Source organism: Semicossyphus pulcher, unplaced genomic scaffold (assembly GCF_022749685.1).
Source record: "Semicossyphus pulcher isolate SPU_LCO1_2020_fin unplaced genomic scaffold, fSemPul1.0.p SCAF_3, whole genome shotgun sequence".
Taxonomy (NCBI): domain Eukaryota; kingdom Metazoa; phylum Chordata; class Actinopteri; order Labriformes; family Labridae; genus Semicossyphus; species Semicossyphus pulcher.
In genome coordinates, this window is record NW_027211704.1 from 29,117,124 (window position 1) to 29,129,396 (window position 12,273).

Here is a 12,273-nt window from a genome sequence, read left to right on the forward strand (position 1 = left end):
AAACGCCCCCCCACAACATGGCTTAACACGCGTGTGTTTTCCATTTAAATACCAGTTGCTGATTGGACGGTGAAGACCCATTTCATCAAGCTTGAAGATGAGCCAAACGTGTGTGTTGTGCTGGAGCGTGTTGGAACTGGAGAGTGCTCATTTACTGTGAGGTTCTGAGTTGTTTTGTGAGCCAGACGGCAATCAGCTTCAGTCTGTGCTTAGGTCAGTATGAGTTTGTACACAAAGGACTGAAGTGCCCATAATAGTGTTTGGTTTCTTCAGCTGGAAAATGAACATCAGTTAGCCTGCCTGTGTTTTGTTCTTCTTTTAAACAAACTAAATGTTGAGTTCTCCAAGATCACAAAAACTCTTTCCCCGTGTGTTTAGAGATGTGAAAGTACATTAATCAAATATGCACTGAACGGCATCCAATTTTTTTTAGTAATCTTCAATTGTTTTTTGATTCCAATCAAATTGAAAAACACAAACATCACTGCTCCTTTCATTACATACACATCCTTCATTTTCTTGTCCTAATGAGCAATTTGGGTCTGTTTTTCATTGTCAGCAGTCCTGCTAGTATGGCCCTAGAGGTTTCACTGTTGGTCTGTCAGTTGGTCCAGACAGATGAATATCAAAAACTTGACAACTTTTGGAAACATTCATCATTCCCAGAGGCTTAGGGTGCTTTCACACCTAAAGTCTGTTTATTTGATCCGAATCAAAGACCAAATTTTACAATGTTGCATTTTACCATGAGTTTGGTTTGTATTCTACTAAACTGCTTTCTGATTGGTCTGAATTTTCAGGTGGGAAAACTCCCTGACGTAAACGGAGAGAGAGAGAGAGCAGACTTTAATGTATTGCTGAGTTTTGTAACTTTTAACCGACATTGTTCCACTGCTCCATCAATTCCATTGTCTTTAATAAGAAAAGAGAGATACTGGTGCTCACAGGAGCAAGGTGTTAAGCTCCAGGTGAATGCCAGGTGCTATTGAAGGCTATAAAGTAAACTGTCATGGTAGGGAAGCCACTGTCCCTTTAGGCACACTCGCACCGAGCCAAGGATTTAGTTTAAAATGCCTTTATTGAATCAGGTCTCATAAAACAAATCAAAAAAATAAGCGCCGACAAATTTCGACCCTCATCGGGTCTTCCTCAGGGCGTGGCTAGGAGGAAGAAAACCTGAAGAAAGCAGTGACTTCCCTCCATTTCTCCGTTGTTGACTGAACAATTTGAATACCTCCGTATTCTTGGGCTTTTCGACAAGTATTTGAGAAATTGTTTGGTCAGCCCATATTTCTACTAGAGCCCTCACCTCGTCGCTCCAGACGCTTGTCCTCTCATCCTGCTGCCTGGCTGTGTTGCTGTCTCTGCAAGTGTCAACATCCTTTAACAACTCACAATGCACAGTTTTTTGGTTTGCTTCCTACATTAGGTCCTACTTTATGTTCTCACCTGTATCAAACCAGACTGTGGTTCGTTTGGAGTCACGTTTTTTTCTGGACCATGGTGCGGTAGTTTGGTCCGGACCAGAGTTCAAGCGTGTGTTCTCACCTGTCCAAACCAACCACACTTTCAGACTCTGAAATAAAAGGACCAAAGCTGTCAGGTGTGAAATCCTCTTACTTTTCCTGTAGCTCCACCAGCAGGTTGACATTCCCCGCTTTTACTGAAATAGGAGTACGACATTATTTTTGTATAGATGTCCAGAGTGCTCAGTGGATACATCTCACTGAATTTGACAATCGTCAGATTTTTCTCCTAGTGCCATCACAATAACATCTTTGGTTTTAGAAGAGATTTTTCACAACAGTTGGATAGATTGCCATGAAATATTGCATCATTTTGAGCATACTAACAGTTTCAAAGCAAAGACACTTAAGACTAACTTTATTTTCATCTGGGCCGACTGCAAAAAAATGATGCAGTATGTTTTCAAGCATTTTACCTTTGAATCCATGAATGCTGCTGACTGTGAGGTGTGTGTATTCATACTCCTGAAGAGTCAGTTTATAGAAGGAGATTATGCTGTTGAATTATTTAAATGCCATTAATCATTCCTGGGATCACCACAAACAACATTCTGTTCACCTCCATTATACCGGGTTGGAGGCAGCCTTGCGACAAACTGATGTCCCAAAAAGGTAAATGAAGACAAATCTACTGAATCTCGACAGCTCGACGTCACTAGATGTACGACACAATGTCTTTCTTATTTTGTAATTGAGGTGAGTTGACCCTGTTGTAGCTTCTTTGTCTTTTTTTTTTTTTTTGTAGCAACGTCTCTGTTTTCCTCTTCACTCCAGTCGATCAATGACCCCATCGGTAATCTGTCCACCCTCGCTGTTTGTCTGCTAATGGATTCACCTGTGTGATAATAGCTGGGGTTGACAATAACGGCTATTGTGGGGACAGGCTGCGAGCCGAACCTGTGATTGTGCCGTGAGCAGAGCTGGAGGTAACGTGGCGAGATAGAGCTCTCCCCTCTCAGCTGTCGCGGGTCACTGGCCCACATCAAACTGTCCAAACACAGTAGTTCATCACTGCTGAAGACACCCCCGATCTTCACCTTCCCACCCCTTTATCATTCACATCCATGGCTCCATTCTGCCTCACATTTCCTCCTCATTCACTTTTCCCCAGGCAGACTTGACCCGAGCCCCCGCGTATACCGCCACTAACTCTTGACAGAATAATTGCACATAAAAGTGGCTCCTTTATGCATTTCAATTCCCCGCACAAAGATCGAGGCCTTGCCCTTTTTCATCAAGGATTCATCTGATTACAGTGTTTTTTTTATCTGAAGTTAACAGACAGAGCCTTGGCCTTTAATATTCCACTCTCATTGTGGACTAGAGGGAGCAGTCTCCGCTGAGGACCAAATTCAGAACATCAAAAGGATTTCTAAAGGCATGAAGCAGGTCCCTGGTCTTTCTCACACTGATCCCAGCAGGCTTTGCAAATGCAGTTGAATCTCAGATAGATGTCCAGAAGCTTTTACGATCCATTCCAGCTCACCCAAATAAAAGGAATGACCTTAATTTGGATTTTCATGCTGTAAAAGAAATGAATAAGTTACAGTAGTAGCGTGGTGTACTGAAAGACTGCGACTTCCTAAATAGCGTGCTAATTGTATTAATTCTTGGGCCAAACCCTGCACAGGCTTGTGAATGAGTTTGTTTTCTGACAATGAGCTTTGTGATATTCTGCCAGCAGCTTGTTCACACCGAGTGCTGCGGGGTGCTCAGCCTGCCAGCCCACTCTTCACTTCCCAGTGGCAGATATGCCTTGTAGCGGTCAGTGTGATATCAGCCACTCTGTGATTTTCTTCTTGCCGTGAAATGGAAACATCAAAGTCTGAAGTCCCTGTCAAATCAATCTGCCGCGTGAGTGTTTACAAGCGTGGCGGTGCAACTCAGAGCTGTAGTCACTGTAAATCAGAGCTTGTGTCATGGTGAAGAGGGATGCTGCGGCTCTCTTTGCTGATTAGTTTGTATTAAGTCCCCATTACGTCGGCCGCATTTCAACTGCTTTTGATCTTGGTTGTTCACTGTGTTTGGGATTTTCAGACAGGACTTTAACTTAAAGCAACAGTATGGATCGGAATCGAGAACAGGTTACAAATCAAGTGTGGCTGATCTCTGATCGCTGAAGTTTGTATTGTCTAAAGAATGATGATACCTTGTTAGGGCAAAAACACCAGCAATATACTGCAGCGTGTTTCTACGCAACATGGGCTTTAATTCCAGGACTGCCATGTCAGGGTGTCTGTGACTATGAGGTAGAGCAGTTTGTCCACTAATAGGATGATCAGTGGGTCGATCACTGGCTCCTCCAGTCCACATGTTGAAGTGTTCAAGGCAAGATACCAGACCCCAATTGCTCTGAAATGAGAGTGTGAGTTAGATTAGATTGCGACAGGCAGGTTGGCATCATGCATGGAAGCCTCTGCCATCAGTGTATGAATGTATGTGTGTGAAAGGGTGGACTTAGGCCTGTAGTGTGAGGCACTTAAAGTGGTCGAAAAAATATAAATGCACTGTTTAAAGGCATCAAATTGTTTATTTTAACATTTAAAATATATTAGGTATCTCTGCTTCCCAACTGAGCAGCAACATGTTATATTGGGTAAATACTTTTTTCTACTATGTTTCTGTGTTCAGAGATAATAAAACATTTATTTGACAGTGAAAACCCACATAGACCTATTTGTATCAATAAACCCTATCAACTCCAATCCTTGGGCAACACAGCTACAGTTTTGTGATATTTCATCACATGACTCACTGTAGTCTTCCTGACTGCTAATAGCTGACCATGTCATGATTGTGTGTGTCAAAGAGAGACAGACAGGCGGACGTATAGAGACATATAGAGCTACAGAGAGAGATGTTTAGCAGCTGCTCAGAGGAAGGCCATGAAGGCCAACAGGGAGTGAAAATACTCGGCTATTCTTAAACGTCTAAAATAACAAAGGCAAACTTCTCACATGTTCAGTGTAAGGATTTGCATTACTGTGTGTCAGCATATCCTTTACATGCAGCCAAAGTTTGTTTGGAACCTGTGGTATGCCCTACTATTACTAGTAACTTACTTAAGACTGAGTCAGTTATGGTCAGTGAAGGCCACATAAAGTATCAGTTGTCTGGCTAAAGGTTATTAATGTTATATTACTCACACTGATATACACACTGACCACAAAAGCAACCTGTTGTTTGAATGACTTATGAATCTGGTAACTATAACCTTAGTTAAAAGGGGAAACGTTTGAAGGAGAAGTTCGGCATTTTTAAACCTGAGCCTTATTTTTTTTTTTACAAATTAGGGTGTTGAAATGGGAACAAAAACTTTTGGAATTGGTCCAGTAGATGTCCTCCACCGTTGCTGCAATACGGCTTCAATAGCTGCAACATAATCTCCTGGGGCAATTGCGCCCGATCAAAGTAGTGTCCACTAAAAGTGCTTGTTTTAGCCACTGACAGGCTCAGATTGTTACTCCAGGTGTCCGACAACATACGGAAATGATCCCCACAAAGATCGTCCTTTTTTGTACCCAGAAACAAAAATGGCGAATTTCCATTTATGTTTCATTCTCAGTTACATTTCAATGGTCAATGTCTATATTTCCTCCACCACAGTTATTGACATCTATGCTTGTTACTATGTAGATTCAGATTTTTAATACAAAACAATGAGAAACAAATCCAGTGAGATACTGAACTGTATTACTGTGTCAGAATAATTTTACTAATGTGTATAAAGTAGTTCAATTTTATTTTCATTTACATTTAAATTTGATTACTCTTCGTTAAGTATATATTTTTTTGTTCTTAAAAACTGTTTATATTGTGGCAGTGTTCCTCTTCCTAAGTGATGGATCTGAGGACTTCTTCTATAAGGGAAACATGCTTCTGCATCTTGAAACAACTCAACTTTATTTATATAGCACCTTTCATACATGCAAGCATGCAACCCAAAGTGCTTCACAAAGGAACAAACAGACAAAAAAATAGAACAGAAATTGACAACAACAAATACAAACAGGCCTGAGACTTTAGACACATGGCTACAACCTTACTATTATTATAAATACTGAAGAATAATTTGTTTTCTTTCTAATTTATTTCCTCTGCAAACAGTTGCTATAGCTGTTGAGCCTGAATAAAAAACATATTTCAACTCTTAAGACCCATCCAATGACTTAAATGTAACCGTCTCAATATAGCATCCTCAGTTCCTCTGCAAACATGCACATCAGGCCTGATTTTTTCTTATATGATATAGAGCTCCTTTACTCCACCCACTTTGGTTGAAGCAGAGAATCTTCTTGCTGCACAGCTGTTCACATCCAACACTTACCACAGCCCACTTCACTCGCCAGCATATTTTTTATCTTTTCCACGTGTATCGCATATTTCATGTCTCCAAAGTTAACTGCACTTTTACTTCACATTCCTTTCTGCTGACTCAGCGAAATTACTTTAATCCCCTCCTGTGAGCTTTTATTCTCCTGAGCTGTGTTTTGAAATGGTTTACAAGTGACTCATCAAAGACAGCCTGGCATATCTAGAACTTTCTAAACCCATTCAGCAGCAGTGTTTCACACTCTTTAGGTTAGATACTATTATGAGTTTGTGAGGGAAAAAAGGGACCAAACACTACAGTAGTGATACAATTGAAGCACAGATAGTCCACCTCCTGTGCAGGGAAACAGAGAAGATTTAGGGGGAATCGCGTGGCAGCCGTGAGTGATGGGCTGCAGAGGAAGGGGCAGCAGCCGGCTGGTGGAATGCGAACATGCGCTAACGTTTCACACTGAAGCAAGGAGGGATTTTACTCCCTGTCTGGTCCTCCTAGCAGCTGGCCTTACTTGGTAATGGTCTGCTCTCCTCAGACAAGAACGGCTTGCTGTGTCTACTTTTATAAAGGCAGACTAAAAGAAGGGAAAAGGGGAACTGGAAAAGGAGCAGTGACTGATGTAACCCAACCTCCAGGAGGGAGAATTAGTCATTTTTCCTCAAGACTACATGTTTAGTGGTGAAGTGGAGGAAAAGGAAGGAGTGGCATGGGTGGATGCTGGTAGGAGGACTGCTGCTCCTCTCTCATGCAGACTATTTAGCTCTAAGAAACATTCGGGTCTTGTTTACCTCTCGGCCTCTCATCAGAGAACTTAACAGATCCAAATCCTAACCTGACGATGTCAGGGGCATGTGGAATCTAATGTGGAAGTACTGCATTTCAGTGCGGACGATAAGGTAGGGGGATCCTCTTACTGAGCTTCAGAGCATGTTGGGGTGGGAAGACTTATGCAGGTCCATGTGCTTGGGGGAATAGTCTGTTTTTATTATACATGGACCCTGTTCTAGACCTGGAGCAGGGAAGCCTTTTTTTCACTGAATGTTTGCAAAATAAGATATAAGAGGTTATTTTAAACTGGCTCTTTTTTTTCATTGATTTTTTATTTTATATAAGTTTACAAAGTTTTGAGTTGTTGGCAGCTGTAGTTCATCATAAATCATCATGTCATGTTTCAGCTCCAAACCTCAAAAGTTTTCATCAGTATTGATTATGTCTGCAACTTCTGCCCAAGTTGAAGTCTTCAGAATATTCAGAATACTTATAGATTCAAATATTATTAATAGAAAACAGAGAAAAGAGTGACATCATCAGCAAATGTTTGGCATCCTTGTTTTGCACGAATAAGTGTTCCAAAGAAATCTAATTATTCAGTAATGATACATAATTTGGATCACCTATTTGGTTAATGGAGCAATTGTTACATTGTACAGAAGTTTACATGGAAAAGCAAATTCTCTTCCACATAGGAAATTCATCCTTGAGTAGATAAAAGGAAGATGATTTATTGTACAACACTTGTTATTTCCGTGTGGTTTTCAATAACAAACTGTTCTACATGTGTTATCAAGGACTGTATACACGCTGAAACCCGCCATGAGAGATGCTGTAGGGGACGAGTTAAAGCATTAATGGTTCCACGCAGTGATTTCACCACAGCAAGGCTAAAATTAGTGGCCATTGTGGCGAGAGCAGCCTGAGTCAGCAGTAGCCAATCACCATTCATAAACTCCTATGGTCTGTAATTCCAGTCTCCGTGGGACGGCCAGCCACAGCCTGGAGTTCCTGCTTTAATACAGTAATGTTCCTTCCTCTCATGAGTCCAGTCATTTTATTGAATTACTGATCCCTGTCTGGTACAGCACAAGCACTACATCTTGTGTAACTTGGCCATCACACATTTTCCGTCTCTGCTGATTTCTCATGAACACCACAGTTACATGGTTTTTCCTCCTGGCTTGGAGTCCCTTCTGTCTGCTCTGCTAAAAATTACCACATAGTCACTCACTCATGTAGACAGGACCCAGAGGCCTGAGTCAAATGTGTGGTATTTTTAAATGGCTAGCTTAAATGATCCTTGTCCACGTTTATACTAAAGCGTCATCATCCACCCTATTTGTCACTGCGTAGGCTGGCAATAACGATGGCCACAGTGTGATATTATCACCTTAGCAAGTTGTTTTGGCATGTTATCAAGCAGTTACCTCTTTACACATTCAGCAGACTCTTGTGCATTCCTATAGAATGATGATTTTGTCTATCTTACAGTGTTCACTCTAAAGTCAATTCTGTTTTAGTCTAAACCAAATCCTTAAAGAAATAGCTTGCTTTTAAGATGCTAAATGCTCCTCTATCTTCACTTGCTAACAGATAACTTTCTTTATTTTCGGTTTGGTGCTTGGCATGTCTGTACAGTCCCTTAAGCAGCCCTTGTTTAGCTAAAACAGATGCTACTTTGGCTGGTAACAAAGTAGATGACAGTGAAGTTTGCAGGCTGGAAAACCAAAACAATGAGCTAAAAGAGGCTAAAAGCTCCCTGCAGCTGTATCAGAACTTTCACTTGAATTGAAGAAATACTCAGTGTTCATTTATGAAAGTCGACATACAACAATCTGTAAAGCTACACTATCCTCGCCATTGCTTTGGCCATTTTTTGTCTGTCAGCTTTTCATGGATGAAGCGAGGTAGCTTGCAAGCTATGTGGGAAAATGACACACCCATATCTTATCACACACCGAGACCTACTTGAATAGCTGAACAGATTGGAGATGTGGGCCACGATTTCGAGGTCTGCCACCGGGCTGTGTGGGTGCGGCTGGATCAGATATGACTGAGGTTTCGTACTCAGCTAAATCCAGATTCAGGTTCTGATTCTTCAAACCAGTGAGTAGAGCACTTACAGAAGCACAAATACTAAAGTATTTTGTCGATTAACCAAACTGTTTCAACTTGTCTCCTTTTTCATGTCAGAGCCCATCACACAAGCAGCTTCACAAAGCTGGGCTACTGTCTCTGACTGCTTTACGCACCTAAGGCCTTTCACAGTGTTGGTGTTGAGACAGATTGACCCTTTGATAGCACCCCTCTCAGAGCAGGAGAAGACGGCGGTGTCGTCTGCCTGCCTGCAGAACATTCCTGAAGACAAGAGTCATACCTTAGTAACTCTGCTCTTCTCACATGCAGGACTGGCTCTCCTCTGACCCTGATGCTCTGTTTTTACTCTCAGCTAATGCTTCACTACCTACCAAGCCCGTCTGTCTGTCTGTCTGTCTGTGTTGCTATCTGTTTGGAATTTTTAACCTGCTTTGCTGGAGCTCTTTGGTAATAAATTCTCTTTAAAGGCTGCCCCATGTTCTGTTTGAACTCTCAGCAGACTGTATGTTTGCACAGGCAGTGTGCATGCAGGCCCTTTAAAAAGGTTTGCCAGTGAAACAGTAGAGGCCGGGAACCTGATCTGGCCATTTCTACTGCAAGCCAAAGGAGCACAGGGTATTATTTATTTAACTCATGGACTCAGACTAGAGTTGAAGCTGCCAGATCGAGGTGACCTACGTGTCTGTTTGTCTGCTCCTGTGCTCCCCGAGGAGAGGAAGTACAGTATCTTTGCTGAACTCGGCAGCAAATCGTCCTCGTCTCGTCGAACATTCCAGCATCGTAGATTTTCCTGGCAAGTGCGCAGACGCAGCAGATGTGTGGTGAGTTTTCTACCCTCTGTGTTGTAAAGCAGGGCTGATCTGGCCTTCCAACAAGGCTGCACTTTTAAGGTACAGTCATTTCTGCTCAATGCTCCAGAAGGGAGTGGAATTAAAGGGCCTGTGTGGCTTGTATAAACATTAGAGTTAGTCAGCTGTGTGACTGTTGCTCTCTGACAGCACCTCCCTCTGTGGCTGGTAAAGAGTGGTAAAGAGCAGTATCTCAGGAGTTCTGCTGCCATTGCACACCTGAGGCAGACACACCAGAGGCAGGAGGCAGCAGGCAGAGAGGCTTTTTTACAAAGAGGCAAACAAGGGTTGAAGACGCGCGGTGAGTGTGTGTTATTTGCTGGTGGTCAGCTGGACAGCTTATGCAAGGAAACACGGATATAATTAGATGTTTTCTCGCTTGCGCTCTAAACACATGTGAATGACATTTTATACTTGCTGAGAAACCTGCATGCTGAGTTCTCTCATGCTCCATGTCGGGACATCTATCAGTGAGGATGGCATCTGTGCTCAATTGATTACAAGGTCAATTTTTTTCAGCCGTCATTCCTTAGCAATTTCACACTTTTGGTCTTTAGTATGAATGGAATTCTTTTCATCCGGATAAGCCTTGTCAGATCTGGTCTTGTAATGTAAAAGATAATATACCTTGACTGTGTGTGTCTGCAGGGACAGAGGCAGGAGGTCAGGCAACCGGGCATTATGGAAAAGTTCCATCTGCTCTGCTCTGATTCGATCTGTCAGTGTCTTGTTTTTGCTGTGTGAGTTTTTTTCTTTGTTTTGGAGAATTTGAACACCGGAGGATATCGTAAGCCGTGCAGAAGGTAGAGCTTTAGTGTGACTTGTTGTTTGACTGAATGCCAGTTTTGTGATTAGCTGTTATAAATATTTGACACCGCAGTGTCTTATTGCTACCTGTAATTTGATTCTGGTTCCCAAACTCACTGTAGGTTTCTGGTGTGTTTATTTGTTTGCTCAGTGAGTCGGTTGTCTCTCAATCGGAAGGTTGGGGGTTCGATCCCTGACTGCTACAGTCACCTGTCGAAGTGTCCTTGGGCAAGACACTAAGGCCTTTGCTGTCAGTGTGTGAATGAGCGTGTGAATGTGACATGTTGCGTAAAGGCTGCTTTGAGTGGTTGCAAGACTAGAGAACCGTATTTAAAGACAGTTCAAACTAATTTACCATTTAGTTTTAAGTAAATAGGAATTTGAGTCTGCTTTTTTTTCATTAATGAAGAACAATATGGGATTTGTAATCCACTTATATTTCTGCAGTAACAGGAGATAAAGCCATAACGTTTATGTTTGACAGAAATATCATCTCTTTTATTGCTCCCAATACAAGCTTGGATGGAATTGTAATGGATTTAAATTGCCATAACGATGAATAAATGTCTCGGTAATAACTTTGATGTCATTGTAGCTCAGACAACTGCTGCACTCCGAGTCCCTTTTAATCACTGTCAGGGGCTGTAATGTGCCCAGTCCTAGCATCAGTGCTGACCCGTGGCTCGGTCAATAATGACCGGACAGTGGCTGGGGCGGTCAGGGCCGCATCTACCACCTGGGGTCCTCCTCCATCTTTTATGCAATTCAATGAGGCCTAGCTCATTCAAGATTAATGGCCACATCAGCCCTAAGCGCAGATCACTCTATCTAGGCCAGCTATGCTCTGACCCCGGGCTGTCAGTGGTCCAGGGGGTACCTCCAGTCCAGCCCTGGCTGCCCTGTGAGGTGCACTGAAGCCTGACTTTACCTTGACTTCACCCTTACTCTGATAATAGCAATGTGCCACCTGCTAATGTCACACTGACGAATGAAAGACAGCATTGCTTTCTCTGGATCCACAAAAAATCTAAACCAGTGGATAAATTCACTGTGACCTTTTTCTTCCTATGTGCCATTCCCAGTATGGCATCAAAAAGTCCATTATTTCCATTATTACAAGAAGAGTGCTGCCTTCACCTTTGTAAATTCAGAAAGGATTGCTAAATTCTACCCAAGAACTGGAGTTGACACTCACTAGATCATGCCTATGGTAAGCATAACAAGCACAAAAACAACATCAGGACAACAGCGAGGATTTCAAGTAAAATCCTCTGTGAATAACGGTTTCATCCTTAGTTGGGCACAGAACAGGCCACACAATGCTGCCAATGCCTGGCTAGTCACATACTGTGTGTGTAATTCACAAAAATGAAAACATTCACAAGGAAGTCAAGCTGAGGGTTTGGATAAGGAAAAACAAGATGGTATTTTTCCTATTTCAAATTATTTTGAAACGCTCTGTCTGTCTTCAAATCAAAACAGTCTGTGATGGCGGTTAAAATATCATTTTTAAACAGCATTTTTATGCTGATCTTTTGGAAGAACGTGCGGTTAAACAAACTGCTTTCCTTTTTTTGTTATTTGATCCAAAGAAAAGAAGTGAAGGTCATCAAAAGTTTACCAAACACAACACTCACATTAGGAAGGTTTGTTTGCCAGCTGTTGACTTCAAGAGCAGCTCAGTTATTATCACAACTATGTTGTTAATAGCACGCAGCCCCATGGCTAATCAATGGGGGGCTAATGGTTCGTGGAACACATCAGGCTACTTGCCCACAGCCTTTGGCCTAGCATTCTGCAAATAATCAGCAAAAATATCCTTCACTGGCAGTATTCAGTCAGGGTTTCTGTTTTTAGTGTTTAATTGTATGGGTCAGGAGCTGCAGTGTAGAGC

The 12,273-nt window shown here is 42.2% G+C and overlaps 1 protein-coding gene across 2 annotated transcripts in view; it reads left to right on the top strand.

Moving 5' to 3' along the window:
- The first annotated feature begins 6,699 nt into the window (after window positions 1–6,699).
- Window positions 6,700–12,273, top strand: part of iqsec1b (IQ motif and Sec7 domain ArfGEF 1b) — a 65,139-nt gene continuing 59,565 nt past the window's right edge. For both annotated transcript variants that reach the window (XM_069677711.1, XM_069677712.1), the window contains exon 1: window positions 6,700–6,749. In XM_069677711.1, the coding sequence (XP_069533812.1) occupies window positions 6,703–6,749 (47 nt within the window). In that variant the 5' untranslated portion in view covers window positions 6,700–6,702. The remainder of the gene's footprint in view (window positions 6,750–12,273) is intronic.